The sequence below is a fragment of the Serinus canaria genome, chromosome 1 (assembly GCF_022539315.1).
Source record: "Serinus canaria isolate serCan28SL12 chromosome 1, serCan2020, whole genome shotgun sequence".
In the NCBI taxonomy this organism is placed as follows: Eukaryota; Metazoa; Chordata; class Aves; order Passeriformes; family Fringillidae; genus Serinus; species Serinus canaria.
In genome coordinates this window covers 88,636,992-88,653,424 of record NC_066313.1, presented here as the reverse complement: position 1 = coordinate 88,653,424, position 16,433 = coordinate 88,636,992, and the positions used below count along the sequence as shown (strand labels likewise).

At 35.7% G+C, this 16,433-nt stretch overlaps 1 protein-coding gene across 2 annotated transcripts in view; it reads left to right on the top strand.

Moving 5' to 3' along the window:
- Window positions 1-16,433, top strand: part of TMCO3 (transmembrane and coiled-coil domains 3) — a 34,099-nt gene that overhangs the window by 14,163 nt on the left and 3,503 nt on the right. The window contains exons 7-12 of one of the 2 annotated variants that reach the window (XM_009085457.4): window positions 1,138-1,324; window positions 2,272-2,389; window positions 2,982-3,177; window positions 9,270-9,420; window positions 15,659-15,738; window positions 16,246-16,395. In XM_009085457.4, the coding sequence (XP_009083705.1) occupies window positions 1,138-1,324; window positions 2,272-2,389; window positions 2,982-3,177; window positions 9,270-9,420; window positions 15,659-15,738; window positions 16,246-16,395 (882 nt within the window). Of the gene's footprint in view, window positions 1-1,137; window positions 1,325-2,271; window positions 2,390-2,981; window positions 3,178-9,269; window positions 9,421-15,658; window positions 15,739-16,245; window positions 16,396-16,433 lie in introns of those variants that run through there. The other variant, XR_003945533.2, reaches the window with a different exon arrangement.

Below are 16,433 nucleotides of genomic sequence, written 5' to 3'. Positions count from 1 at the left end.
TAAGGGATTTAATTGCTAATTACTGAAACTACAGATTTCAGTTATGTTTTAGATTTTTACACACTCCCTACAATACAGTGGTGTAGCTTTGTACATTTTTGAAAAGACAAATGTGACATTTGCTTCTGCACTTTGGAAAGAACAGAATGCATTATTTATTCAAGTGTCTCAAAAAAACTTGCATTTACTCTCTATATTAGTAAAACAGTTTGATTACTAGAAAAATCTCCCACAGTTTGACAGTCCATTTCTGCTTTATTTTAGCATGCAGTAATGTGCAGTTGTTGTTATGGAGTGTCAGTGATGTTTGCCATTCCTGGTTTAAAAAAATCCAAAACTTTAAGTACTCCATACTGAATTGATAATACATAGTCTACTGCCTAATAAACTGATTAAGCAAGTATGTTAACACAATCCAGAGAATTAAATTACATGGCCATCAGAATTCAGCAAAAACGACAAGCTTCTCTTGGTCTTAATTTAAAAAGAAAAAGTTATAAGCCAGCTAGAGTTTTAATAGTGGAAAGTATGGCTACAAATATGTGAAGACTGTATTTATGCAAAGAATTACACTGTGATCTATTCCTAAACTGATGGCTGTGAGTTTATGATACTAGAAAAGCTTTAATTGAGATATGTTACAATTAGTGACCATTTAGCCTAATCTTCTGTTCTAGTCCATCTAAAGTCCAAGATAACAATCAGTAATTCAAGGGTTCCTAAAGTGTAGTAGGTAAATTGCTGCTTCAGATTTGCTTCTGCACTAGTTTGGGGTGGGTTACTGGTATTGATGACTGATTTTGCCACACTGATTTTTTCCTTGTCTTAGAATCACATCACATAACTGATCTTTCATTTGATAATTTTTATGTATGTCAACCCATACTGGACCATTTGGCCTGTAATTTGTCTGTGAGCTTTGAGAAATTCATCTGGTTTCTGGCAGGGAGTCTTCTGGGGGAGAATATCTACTCAGTGTAGTAAGTTGGGTGTTTTAGGTGATTAGTGTGACAGTCCATTACTCTGTGCCCCAGTACTACAGCCCCAAATCACACATCTTAAACTGCTTATTTGCAATAAAAAACACTGTAACTTAGCAGTGAGAAAAGTGTCATAAGAACTTGTTTTCTTCCCAAGGTATGGAAAATATCTTTGCAAGGACCATGCTACATGACAGTTCTGATGATTGCCTTTGGTTTACTATGGGGGCACTTGCTCCAAATTAGACCAACACAGAGCGTCTTCATTTCCACTTGTTTGTCTTTGTCAAGCACACCACTGGTGTCCAGATTTCTTGCAGGTAGTGTTCGAGGAGATAAAGAAGGTAAATATGACTTTAAATATGGACTACTGTAGTATCTAATAAAATTTGAAAGAAGTTGACTTTGTAATATTACATGATAAGCTAGTTAAAAAATGAAAACAAAACCCACTCTTAAGCCTGGTTTACAAACAACCATCCTTATTTAACACTGGCCAGTTTTTTGTGTATTCTTGCTAGGAAGTGTACTTGATTTGTATGTAGCCAGTCCTCTTTGGGCAAAGACAGCATAGTACAACCATTGTAGTACTCTCCATTGAGAACTGACTTTACTGAGTGGCTGGAATCCTTGAACTTTCTAAGAGTTTACCAGATTAGCCCACTGCTACCTGTCATCAGGGCAGAAACGTTAATTTAAAAAAATTCACATCCTTCTTCAGGAAACAGAAACCAGTTCTGATGGTGTTTCACAGCTAACAGCTCTTCAAATAAGGACTTTCAAGGGCCATATTTCTAGCTTCTCAAATACTTCTAAATGTTTCCTTTTGAAAGTTTTGGCATTGTGCTTTCTTCCACTTAAATCTCCCTCATACAAATTGTGTTGAAGTACTCCTCACTCTCTAGAATTTTCATTCTAATGCCAGAATTCAAGGTATATATTTTACACATGCTGGCTCGAATGCGTGTCTTCAGAATAAAGCCTGTATACTCTCAGTAGAGGAATTTCATTCAATGTGTAACTAGTGCTTAACTGCTAAGCAGAGCCTATGTTTTTATTGTGTAACAGAAATTTCATATTAATATTTTGTTTGTATTTTAATATGTCTTTATAGATACATTTAATTTACCTACTAATTGGGAAAAACAGGCTGTAAACTGCTTTGAATGACCTTTAGCCCATTAAGAGCTATATTGGGCTTCCATTTGATTAAGCCTTTTCTAGATTTGAGTGTTTGCAAGCATTCATAGTTTCTGATGACTGTTTCCATGACCACTTTGCTGGTGTACAGGGGATATTGACTACAGCAGCGTACTGCTTGGCATGTTGGTGATGCAGGATGTGCAGCTTGGTTTGTTTATAGCTGTCATGCCTACACTTATTCAAGCAGGAGTGAGCACATATTCCAGGTAAAAAAAAAATCATTGTATGGATCTTACCTCTACCCCTTGCAATTAGTATGTAGATTGCCAATATGAATGTGAAAGCACTGCAGTTAATGTCAGTTCCATGGAATATAAGCACTCTGTTCAGTGAGATTTCCTTTACTATTCCTGCTTGTTGTGAAGTAGAAACCTGTAGTAATCATATGAAAGTAGTTGTATGAAAATAATCTCTTTTCTATAGCTGCTTTAATCCTGTGTAGTAATTAAAATTTTGAGTAAAAAGTTTGTTACTGTAAAAAAATAAGTTAATTTCTTCACTTACTTTATTCCTGCAGGGCATGTTTTTGTTAAGGACTAAGCGATAGTATTATTGTGCCTAATGGCTTACCTTGGAGATTAGTCAATGAAAATCTTTCTGAGTCAACATGGAAGTAAATTCTAGACTGTAAAAGAAGTTTCTGGGCACTCTCCAGATTTAGTCTTAAATTTGTTTACTAATGTATCTAAATAGCTTCCTGATTTGAGCATTTATGTAATTAGGTATTTTCATTTACTGGGAACTGGTTGGGAAGTATGAGAACACTTGAAAGAAACTTTGTTTGTTTTTCTCTTCCAGCATTTTCAAGGAAATTCTGAGAATACTGATCCTGATTGGCCAAATTCTGTTTTCTCTGGCTGCTGTTTTCCTTCTATGTCTTGTTATAAAGACTTATCTCATAGGACCGTATTACCGCAAGTTGCACACAGAAAGCAAAGGGAATAAAGAAATCCTCATTCTAGGAATAACTGCATTCACCTTCCTTATGTTAACGGTAATCTTTTACATTGATAAAACATTTTTATACATGTGGTAGTTTACTTCACCAGTATCACAAAAGCCATCACACTTAGAGTTATTGCATATACATGTGCCTCTGTAATTGTCTGGTTTTAAATTGTTTTAAAACAACCCCCAAATGTGCAGATGATTCCTGCATTATAGCACAGCTGAATAAGAAGAGATACAATTTGGATGTGAATCAGCTGAAATTCTGCTGTTAGCTTTTAATTCAGCCAGTTTAGGAATCATGATCTGAGTTTAAATTGTAGGCTACTTCATGCATTTGATAATCTTTCAGGATGGGTTTTGAGGTACTGATAATGACATTTGTGACATTTCCTCACAAATTTCTTCTCAATAGCTAATTCTCAACGTGCTTGTTACTATAAAATAATTTTCTTTCTGTGTGAGAGACACATTTTGGGATGAAGTTAAGAAAGTAGAGAAATGCCTTAAAGTTTATAGAGTTTGATTAACCCTCTTGGGTGTAGTTAATTTTCTCCCGAATTCTCCTTTTTTGTTTCTATCTTATGTTTCAGCCTTCTGAAAAACTATACTGCTGGAAAGCAGAATGTGACAGTGTCTTGATAATGTTGGTTTGACACTCCATTATCCTGAATGTGCAGATTGTTACATCCCCTGAGAATAATTAAGCCAAAAAGTTCCCGTGCCCGTTTTCTAGAGGTGTTAGCTTAGTTACTACAGTCCAACAGGAAAACCTGACCTTCTTCCGGAAGAAGGTTAAAAAGAAGTTAGTGAAACCATTGCTTTAGTTAGTGACTTCTACTGTGTAAGTTAAAAATTCCATTGATCTAAACAGCTATTCTTATTTCAAATGTGTCCTCTAATAAGAGAAGAAACAAAACTAGTTTCACCTTTCTACTTTTTAACAAGAAAACATTACATTTGTAGAACAACCTTAATAAAAAACAGCAAAGAAACCGCTGAAGTTGTGTAAAATATTATGGTATCTAGAAGCAATTTTACTTTAATTAAAACAGTGGCCTTCATAAAATTTGGCTTATTATATCCAAATTGCATTCAAAAACACAAGGAGTTTGTCTGTGTGACTTTACACAATACATGTGCATACACAAACGTGGTGGGGGGGAATACGTTTGAGTTTGTTGTATTTATACTGCAAACCCAGAAGGCTTCTTCAGCATTTTCAAAACTCTTTCCTTTTAAAGTTGATGAATAATTTATCAAAGGGAATGCTACAAAGGATACTGCAGGTAACTTCAGTGAACCAGTTGAGATGCTTAATATTTACTGACATTTATAAATTCATTATAATAATGGTACAAGTTATAGTTTGAACACATAAACTTAAAAAAAAATTAAGAAGTGAAAAAAATGTTTGCTTGTTGAGTTGAATAGGTGAACAAACAAATCTTCTGAAAAAACAAACTTAATTGGTATAGATGCTGTGCTTTGTCAGGAGTACAAACATAGGGTGAGTGATTGCAATCTAAGCTAAAAGTGTTGCATATCTTTGGAAAGGTTAAATTAAAGTTTTTGGGTGCCAGGTAGGAAAACAATTAAACTCTCATGGATTCTGCAAAGATCATTCTCCTTGGAAAGCCAAGCCTAAATATTGAAGAAGTTTGTGTAATTAATCTGCAAATGCAGAATTTTCTGTACTGGTATAATTCTAAAAAAGCTTTTGATTATGTAGAGGAGCAATAAGAGAGTGCCTATCCTTAACCAAAGACAACTCTATGGCTCCATTTAGAAAATTTGATTACATTTTTAAATAAAAAAATTTAACTCTCTGTTTAGCATTCTGTGTTACTTTGCAGGACACATTCTTTCCAATACACACAAAAGAGACTAGGAATGATAAGGTGTTCCTGACCCATGCATATAGTTACTTATTACATGCTTCAGTGTTGGCTGGGTTTCTGGGGTCCAGCTAAGCTTATTCAGTGTTTGGATTAATGTGTAACACCAGCACATGTAATGCTCCTTATATATAAAGTTGATTTATTTTGCTTGATTCATGTGTTTGAAAAATCTCAGATGATTATTAAACAAAAATTGCCATTTCCCTGCTGATAAGGGCAAATTGTGTATGGGAGGAAAGAGGGGAGGTGAGACAGAAGAGGTTCCTATGCTGCAGTGTGAGTAAGCAATTTTCATATACGGATTATCTTGTCAGTTGAGGAGCTTTGAGTATGGTTGTGACTTTTGAGCATTTCTGAGATTGAGTCACTTAGATAACACTGCAACTTGTTACAACTGCAGATATTTTAATAAGACTTGGAGCTTAATATACCCATTCTGTTCCCAGTATTCTCAGAAATAATTGAACTTCCCCTCCCTTTTATCCTTCAACTAGTTAGGCAGATCAGGGCTGGGAGGTGGGGATTGTGTCAAGTGCCAATCCTGTAATAGTGTAGATGACACTGAGACAAAGTTGTGCATCTTTTAATCATGTACCTTGTCTTCAGTAACAAAGGTGCAATAGATCATTGTTGTACTTCTCAGCAACTCCTTTTCAAGCATTGAGTTATGCAGATAGAGGTTTGATTGATTGATTGTGTGTTTGTTTGCTTGTTTGAATTGGTGAACTGTTCTCCTGAATTGCAGCATAAGGAACAATCTAACTTACAGTTTTAAACATGACCATTCAGGATCACTGGCCAAACTGGTAGTTGTAAGTCAAGGTATTTACCAGGATGAGCTGAAGAATATGTCAGTCTAAGCATTCAGTGGTGTAGTGTTGCTTTTTCATGTTCTATATGTACAGAAACATTACAAGGAAAGTTGTTTTAAACACTGTCCTGATAACGAAGTGCTGTATTGGAAACCTGTGGAACAATAGTAGTCAGTTTTATTGTTTTTTAAAACTGAAATTGTGGAATGTTATAAGGGAAATGGAAAAATATAGAACCTGACCTGACAAGACAACAGTTAGATTTACATATTTATAGGACTGTGCATACATGTGGGGGAAAAGTGACTTCTGGTTTCACTGTCTGATGGTTGACCTGGGACGCTGGCAGCAAGTGGAGGCAAATTGACGGTTTGCTTTATTTACCAAAAAGAAAGTAGAGTGATGTCATTGCAATACTTTACATATGAAAATGTATGAGGTTTTTCTGCAGTCTTATAGATATCATTACTAGTTTTTGGAATATTGTTCTTTGCTTGCCTGAAGCACTTCTCAATGGCTTATAAACTACTAATGAAATTCTTTCTATCAATTAAAAGAAGATTAAGGAAGAACTGTAATCTCAAATATTGTAGTTAATTATTTCATAAACACAGTTGAGATAGTTTTTACAAGGTTCACTTGAAATTGGTTCAATTTCTATTACAGTTTCACTTTCTTGAAATGCAATCTTAAAATTCTCCTCTTTACTCTTGAGCAGATCTAAGTTACTAAAGCTTGAAATTCTTTATTTCCACCAAAATTTTATTTAATTTTACTGGCTTACCATATTCATTAAGCTTCTGTGATGATTAAAGAGTAGCTATAAGATAGACATCATTGGAGAGTATAAGCAAAACAACTGCTGAACAGATGGTTGAGATTCACCCAGAAAATGTTATAGCAGTAATGTTTATTTCTTTATTTATTGTTGTGGTGGAAAATTTGAACATAAAAATCCATTATTCTAGTGAAAGCAAACCAATCCTTTCTGAATTGGAGTAAATTAGGACCCTTGAATACAACTGAAAAGTTAGTTGTGCTGAGAAAAACATGTGACCAAGTTTTTAATGTAATTTTGTCTGAAAAAGCTTCCTGTAACATAAGAGTTGAGAAGAGCACAGTGCAAAGCCCAGGGGTTAGTAATGGCTAAAGCCCTGTTTAGTAAAGGCTGAACATTAGAAATGATGCAAACAGACAGGGAATAAATACTAAATGCTCAATACTCTCCAGGTTTTGCCTATGTAAAAAACTCTACTGTGAATGCCTTCCTGCCAGTAAAACAAGTCCTCTCCAGTATGTGTGTGCACATGTGCCCATACATTATATATAATAAACCCTGATGGTACAGTTTAGCTGAGGAAATGTGTCCACTTGTAGGTAATACTATGGGACAACTGGCAACCAAGATGGGAATTGTAAAAGGAATTTCTGTACAAAGCTACATAGAAAAGGTTGGACTTGATGATCTCAAAGGTGTTTTCCAACCTAGTTGATTCTGTAAATCTGAAGAACAAATCGGAGGAGAGGAGAGAGTTTTAAGAACTTGATTATGTAATTTTTGCTTCTTTGCTTACTCTCTGATACACTTTACACTTTTCTGTATGTAGAGTGACCTGTGGATTTTATAGAGCTGAAGTTGGGTAGTACCCAGAGACTAGACAAGAAACAGTAAAACTTGCCTATTTTTTTACCAGGCCCTTGAGCTTATACTTGACTTGCCATAAACTGAAGGAATGTAATTCAGTTTTTATGCTGTGGGAACAAATTCCCAGTTAAACATGCAGTTTGCTCCAGTTATGTCTGATGCTTTCTGAATTAACATGTTCCTTTCACACTCAAATTGCTCCTTGCCTGAAAAGTGATTCTTAAAACAGTGCAGTATTGTGCAATTCTGGTACAAGATATGCTGCAAGAACCTGATCCTGTCCAAGGGAACGTTTAAAATACTAGCTATAAAAGTTTTGATGTAGAGCTCTGTTGCAGTTGATAGCACTTAAGTATGGGCAGTAAAAATAATTCCAACTTTATTTGAACAGGCTGTATTGGATCTTAATCATGCAAAAGAGGATGTGACTTTTAAAACAACTAATGTATGATTGAGATGAACTTAAATGTTTCCTATTCATAACTGTTTCCTTAATTTTGTTCATCTCTTGGTGACTGTAAAGTCCTTCATGTATATATTGCCTTCTTCCCTCTTACAATTTCAAATTGTTCCAAAAAGCCCTGAAATTCCTTTTGTTTTAAAATGAGAATTACATTACCTTGTTTGCTTTGCATGATCAGCAACTAATTATATTTCTTGACAGAACCAATTTATCACCTCAAATATCTTGAAATAAATTACAGAGTGTTATCACAAATGCACTTCTGTGATGAGCATTCAGACATTATTACTTCAATACACAAGGGTCCTGGGGTTATTTTTAGGTGCCATCTTATGCATAGTGTGGAGACTTATCTATTGTGTATTTTGCACTCCTCCATTGGAAGAGTGGACACCATTCAAGATACGATGAATGGTATCCATAAATGTACTATAGTGTATTCTTGCTTAATCTAAATTAGAATAAAAATAAGTCATTGGTTTTAAATGTTCTATTAATATTAATAACATTGTCCTTTCTCAGCAAGATGACCATCTGCAGCTGCGTGATTTTGAAGTAATTATTTTAAAATATACTTTATACCACACCATACATTAGAGGTGCAGTTTGCTTTTTTTGTGCTCCAGGCATTGCCTTAAGCAGTTGCTTTGTGTTTTGTTTAGTCTCTTTACATGTTTTATCTCTTCTTCTAGTATTGCATTAAAATAATAAAAAAGAATGAAGCAGTCTGAATTCTTTCAAGTAGTCTTTGTGCTTCATTTCAGCAGTTTACTTTTCACACTGAAATGAATCCTTATTCAGTAAAGCACACAGGCACATTTGAATCAAATTTACAATAATAAAATGTAATTTATGCCAGGGACTTCTGCGAGATTGAGACTCTTCTCCCATAAACTTAGATTTTCATTTTTTTCCTCTTGTTTGACAGCTGGAAAATACCTTGTTCTTACTGCTTTATTTCACAGCCTCAATGTATTATGTAATCCTGACTCCAAAGCTGTCATAGTCTCTCTCTGACTTGTGAAATCAGATGCTGTCCATAAGGGTCACACAAAGCATTGCAATGTAGATGAAGAAATTTATTTTTGTTTTAGTGGGAAAGGAGGTAACATAAAGGGAGAAACTAGAATTGTGAGTCTTCAGTATAAATACAATACCGCAGAACATTGAAATACATACACTGAATTCTGTTTGTTGTTAAACTTGCATAAAGACATCGTAATTTCCTGCATTTGGTATAATGTAAAGTTTTATAGTTTCGCTGTGAAATGGTATATAAAGTCACTCAGCAGTAGATTCTCTGTTATTCCTTAACAGATCACAGAGCTGTTGGATGTTTCAATGGAGCTGGGATGCTTCTTAGCTGGAGCTCTGATCTCTTCTCAGGGTCACATGGTTACTGAGGAGATTATGTGCTGTATTGAACCAATACGTGACTTTCTTGCCATCATTTTCTTTGCATCTATAGGTAACTTCCAAGAAACCTTACTTTAAAATATTTCATATTTATATGTAATATTAAATCTATACTACATAAAGTATATACAATATATATAATGTATAAAAACATTGCTTACAGTGTGGGTGAGGAGAAAAAAATGGTGTCTGTAATGTGAGGGGAGGAGATAGATTTTATTTTGTTACAATACTGTTAATTGACCACAACATTGGTTTGCCTTTGCTGCTACTTTTAAATGTAACATTCAGTTTCAGAAGCCATTTCAATATTGTACTTCCAAGTCTTGGTCTAGTGTCAGTTTTTCAATGTTAATTCTGAAATCACCCTATTTAAAACATGTAACTAAATATATTAAGCTAAAAAGGCCTTGGTTTGGTTGTTGATTCGTTGGGGTTTTTTGAATGTTCTTTTGTCTTTCCAGCAGCTGTATATGTAATTTATACGAAAATTGTAGTACTGTTTGAGTCAATTGATAGAGTAGATTTCAGATTTTTTGACTTGGTTTTCTATAGAAGCAGAATGTCATAATATCATAATTTTGTATAGCTTGTTTCTCTAGAAATTTAGTTGGGAGGGTGTGATATGCATGTTCTCAATGCAGGGAAAAAAATTGAAAGATGTATCTCAGACACTACTTGAATGCCGGCTAAAATGCAGCATTGAGGTATAAGATGAGGGAGTAACTCATTATGCTTGATATCCAAAAGGAGTTAGAATACTTACAGTAAATCAGTAACCTCCTTTTGAACTGCTGCATTCTCTAGCTGTCTGTGCATGCCCCAATGTGCTCTGTCTGAAGGAAACTGGAACACAGTACTGAGGTGCTTGGCTACAGTGGGCGAGGAGACAAACCCTGGGAAAGCCCTTGCCTCTCCCTGTGATTGTGCAGGAGATGTATGTCCCTATGCTGGGGACATTGCAGTGTCTAAGAGGGGGTTTGGATGTGGCCTGGTGCACCAATCCAACCTCCTTCAACCCATGTTTTACCCAGAAAGTCCTAGGGTTTGGACTTGGATTTTTCAACACTACCCTTAGTTTTTCTTCTGCTGTTATTTTAAGTTTTTAATTGTTCTTTTTATCTCCACATATTTATTCAGAGAACAGTGAAGTCCCATCATCAGCATAGTTTTAATGTTTTTTCCTTATGTACCTGTTTGATACTCATTGCTTCATAACAGAAACTAAAACTGGTGGCTGTCACAACAAAAATAAAATAGCTATGCTTGCCAGTCTTAATTTTATTTTCAATTTTTTTAAATCCAGCCCATGATAATAGTTTCTTGTGATAAGTCAAATTAGCAATAAATATGTTTATTTGAATAACTTGTTTTTTAATAATGGAAGGAAAGTGATGAGCTCTGATGAAATGTGGGCCCATATAACTGACAAGTTTGCATGAGTAATTGCTAAATGCTTACAGATGTAAGTTGTTTATGTGTTTCAGTAAAGATAGTGATGGAATGGATAGTGTTATCAGGAATACAAAGCATGACAAGTGATTTTAAGCCCAAAGTTAATTTTACAAGGGACTGAACAAAAATACTGTCCTACACTCTTGTGGCTGCATAAATTAAGACTAGAGATAAGACTTTACTAGAGTAAAAAAAAATAGCAAGACCTCAGTTGGTCTGCTAGCAGCACTCCATACAGCCTATATTGAGTGTATAATACTGTACTTTAAGGAAATTATTTTAGTCATTCTGCTACAGAATTTTTAAAAAAATCTTTTTAACAAATTTTGCCATTATAATTGCAAAAAGGGCAGGAAAGAAAATTGCTTAACAAATTGGTGTGATTTTACAGAAAATGGGTATTATTGCTGCCTCAGAAGAAAATTAGCTAAAAAAATCAGAACTATGTTACAGGCATCTGACAAAATGTCATAATGCTTGCTTGTTTAAAAAAAACAACCAAGCAACAACAAAAAGCCCTCCAAAACTGACAAAAAAAGAAGACCCAAACTCTAAAAACTTGCCACCCTCAAACAAAATCCCCTTCCTCCCCAAATAAAAATCAGCTGCCACTCCCCCCTTTACTTTCAGTTACTTTTAAATTTTGTGTTTAACAGGAAATTCTGTGGCAGGGAGGTAGGTTTTAAAAGGAGTGATGTGATGTTTTAAAGCAAACCTGAGTAGGAGAAAAAGTACTCCTTTAATTTTTCTTCTTACTAGATTTCTTTTTAAAGACTTCTTGCTTGCTCATTACTTACATATGTACACATGCAAATTATATGTATATAGAGATTTACTCTGTGAGATTATGTAAAAGCTACAAAGAAAAATTCTTCCCCTCTGCCTAAAGAGAAGTTTGTTTGTTACTATATACAGCAAGCACCTTATAGAGAGCAGAAACACTTGAGCTCCTGAGGAACACCACTGCAGTATTATAATTTCTGGTCCCTTTAGAATAAAGGCACAAATGGAAAAAATTAGTTTAAGTGAAAAGTGGCTGTAAGTATGTCATTTGGAAAAGTTCATTCCTGTTTTGCTTGTCTTAAATGCCTGCTTTTCTGTTCTTACTACAGAAATCCTTCTGGTGCCTTAAAGCTGAGCTGAATATTACTTGTTCATGTAATATCCAGTGGGCCTGCCCTTAGCTTGACCTGTGCAATGGTACTGCTTTCAAATTTGCGCTTGGGTGCATTTGTGGGAATAATGCACCTTTGCAGTTAGGCATTAACAGCTGCACTTTGAGTTGCTCTCTATCTGTACATTCACTTAGGCCTCTGGGTGCTCTTCAAGGTTCCTGGCACTCCTTATGCCACCTCCTGAGTTTAGAGAGTTTCTATTAGTCTCTGTCCTTACTGGTAGTTTTGAGAGAACATCGTGACCAATCCCTTAGAGACACATTTTGGCCACTTTCCTTCTTATTTCAGTTTTTGTACCTAGTGCACAGATCTTTACCCATACCTCATTTGATTTTGTTTTGATTACATTTTGGAAAGATGGAAGGCGTCTTTCTTAGACTGTTTGACTGTTTTAAAAAAAGCTCAGTTTCTGCATGTGGAGTATAGAGTTTGAAACTGTGCATAAAGACCCTCTCTGCTACTGCTGAGGTAACAGAATACTTCCACTGACTGACAAGTTGTGTGTTCTCAATGTGCTGTAGAGATGTAGCCACCTGTCAGGTTCCACATTTCCCTTCCGGGTAACTCCTGTGGTCCGTGTTGGACCTTGAATGCAAAGTGCTGAAAACCCTTTAACAGCTCAGCCTTTTTCTTCAGAAGATGGGTGATGCTGACACTGCCTGTACCACCACTGTCCAGAACAAACATGCACACAAGGATTGTCCAATGAGCCTCTTTACTCTTCCATTGAATCTGAGATAATCAAAGGAAGATCCCACCTGGAATTTGTTAGGTGGCATGCATTGCCTTCTCCTAATTCATCCAGCTCTACTGCTTTGTTTTTCAAAACAAAGCATGGAGCACAATGAAACTTGGAGGTTTCATGCTCTCAGAACTGACAATAGAGTCAAAAAGAATTTCCCCTTTGGAGAACTATTAAGAAGATTGGTTTTCCCCTCTGCTGCTTAATGATTTAGCCAGGGCTGTAGTATTTATTGCATTTGCAGGCTATGATCTTCAGACTCTTAGTAGACACAGCATCTCAATGCATAGCTAACGTGATTTTTCTGAGTGATGTCCTGTCTTGAGGATATGTCAGAATTCATTCTACTGGCTCCAGTTTGACCCTCAGAGTTCTGATTTTTGTACTCTTGTTTGCCATCAAGGATCTCCAAGATTGCTTTCTTTGGTGTTGGATCTAACCAGGATGTGGTCATGACGTCTGCATCTTCACATGCTGTTTAGAGGCTATCCATCAGATTGGTAGAATCTGCCTAATTGAGGAACAAGGGAGTTTACTTATTAAGAAAAAATATTTTTTAAAAGATTGTGCAAAGTCTTGCCTGTAATTGTCCACAGAATACATACCAGCTTCTGTGAGTGAACTGTGCTTTTTGGCTTGACAGTGATGTACCCCAAGGCCTCTGTTTCAGCTCTTTGCCAACACTGCTTGAAGCTGAAGGTCAGGTAGCTTGTGGCCAATTCTATAAAAGTGTACCTAAGTGTTATCCTAGCTGTTGACTGCTAGCCAATCTGACATGTGCTGATGACACTGCTGAAGTTTTTGAGTTATTTGAAGTGTTTCTTCCATGTTAGAGAATGGTTTCAGAATTACTGCTGAGCTTAGTCACAGTCTCATCCAAACCATTGCAATAATTGGCTGTATTTATGCACCTTCTGTCTATGAAATAAATCTTTCTGATGGTGTTTGTGTTGTCAGAAAGGCGCCAGGTGCTTGTTTAGGAGTCTGATAGCGCTTCTGGCCTTATCCTGGGTTTTCATCTAGGAATGGGGCAAAGGTCTGTACTGACCATAAAAATACCTTATGATGGGATTTATTTCCTTAAAAATGTCTGGTTTCTGGCATGTTGATTTGTCTGCTCAGAATAGCATATGTGACAGGTTTAGGCTTGTTTTCTCCTTGCAGACACTGTTCTCCAAAGAACTGGTATAGAAATCTGCTGTAGTTTGTGCTTCAGCTCTTTGGAATATGGCAATAATCTCCACACTGGGCAGCTGTTCAAATGGACTTCAGACTGCCTGTGTGCTCCAGAACTGAACACATATTAGTGATGGGAGCACTAGGCTTTATTTATAGCCTTTCTTGGAAACCTTCAGTTCTAGATCTGGCAGAATTGTCCCTCTTATCAAACATGCCACTGCTATGGGCTGTATTTCTCTAATTGCTTTTCATGTGTTTTCTGAGGTCTGCCTAAAGGTGAAGGAGCACTGTGCACGTGATATTACAGTGAAGCTACTTCCACATGCATCTGTGCATATATGTGGATTTCTTTTTTTGGTGTGGTTTTCATCTCTTATTCTGCTGTCTCTCCTCTTGCTTTGATAATCTTTTGCATTTGCATTTCAGTAGTTGGAAGGAAATTAAGAAATAAAACAGGGTGTGTGCGTGCCAACTGGGTGGCACTTGTGTAAAGATCTCTGATGTAATTGAAGAAGGTTTCCATTGGCAATTGAATGTGCATACAGACAAAACCCTGTGAAGTTACTGTAATTCTGGAGGAGATGACAACTCTTGGTCCTCTGTCTACAGCTCATCTGACAGAGATGGAAAATTAGTGGAACCTTGTCCTACATTAAAATAAGAAGTTATCTAGAGCATTGATTTACTTGCCTTACACTTTAGAAAGCCAAATTTTGGCCTTCATCAGAAATAACTGGGTTGGAGAAATGCCAGCTATTAAGAATTTGTCAGGAACATTGCCATTATTTTGATTTCACTTTTCAGAAGCTTTTATGAAAAAGGAACGAGCTTCCAAAGATACGCAGTTGTGTTTGCCTGGAGAAGTTCTGCATGCTTCAGGAGATAACAATGGACTTAGTTGTAAGATTATTCCTCGGTGACTCTAGGACTTCTCCAACAAATAGTTCTTTTTCTTATGTTTAATACTTGCAGGATTTAGTTTCATGTTTCTAAGTTCTTTGTGGTTCTTGTTACCTTTCTTTATATAATTACCAAGTTAAAATGACCAAATATTGCAAAAAACCCAAAGTCAATCCACTCCAACAAAAGAAACCCCATCAACATCACAGCAATGGGTTTTTCTATAATTCCTTAAGTGTTAGACTGTGCTCAAGGGTTTATGGCCTTACCTGATTCCAGTCCAAGTGACTTTTCAAGTTTAGGTGACTTTCAGAATTTGGAAGTGAAGGTCATAGAATGAAAACACTTTGGATTTCTGTTGTAGCTATAGTCTGTGCGCATACTGAGTATCATGTTCCTCCCACTGTGATAGTCTATGACCATACCATAAAAAAAACTTAAATGACCAGTAAAATGTTAGAATGACTGTGCATAACAACAGAATTATTTTCTTGCATGATTTTTATAGCTTTCATTAGATTTGTTTTTCAGTTCAGATTTTGTATTGCTGACTGGTTTAGAAATTAAAGTGCTTGTGCATCAGTCATATGCTTAATTCAGTTGGAAATATTGCCTGTGCTAAACCTCCCCAAAGTAAAAAAAGGGCTGGATATTGTGGGAAATGCTCTTCTGATCAAGTATATAGTTAGGGCTTTAGTGATCAAGTGGGTAGGTGAGTTAAGGTTTTTTGTTTGATTTGTTTTGAGAATACAGTCTTCCAATTAAATATATTATTAACCCAGAAAATTACCATAGTAAGATATTGGCCTCAAACTGTGCAATGTTTTCTTTCCTTCTAGGACTTCATGTTTTTCCCACTTTTGTAATATATGAACTCACAGTCCTGCTATTCCTTACATTGTCTGTCGTCATAATGAAGGTATTTTCTTTTATGCTTTTAAAAAATATTTTAATCTTCATTAATCTAAGAAATCTTTGTGTTGCATGCCCTAAAGACAATTTATGCAAGAACTGAACATTTGATATAACAGAGAATATTACTGTAAATATATATTTGGAAGAAACTTACTGATTAGAATACAGTTTGAAACAATATTCTCCAGGTATTTTAAAACAAAATTATTTAATGTTAAAAGTAAATTGCACATGGCAAAGCAGCTATTTCTCCACCTTGGGATTTGTGACAGCTATCAAGTGTTTTGTTATAGTAAAGAAGATGCTACTTTTTACTGTGCAATGTAAATTTGTCTCTTGATATTAATACAGAAGACACGCTTGGAAGGCCATTATTTTATGTTATGTTCAAAATTATTCTATTTGATGCTATGTATCTTACAGAGATTATACTGTTTTATTTATTGCACTTCTTTATTTAAGCTAACAAACAAAACAAACCCCAAATAACTCAAAAAACCTGTTTTTAAAGTTTGTCTTGGCAGTGCTTGTCCTTTCTTTGATTCTTCCAAAGACCAGCCAATATATCAAGTGGATTGTCTCAGCAGGACTGGCACAAGTCAGTGAATTCTCTTTTGTTCTGGGAAGTAGAGCACGCAGAGCAGGGATCATATCTCGGGAGGTAAGCTGTGCTGTGGTTATTAACTTCATTTTCTGCAC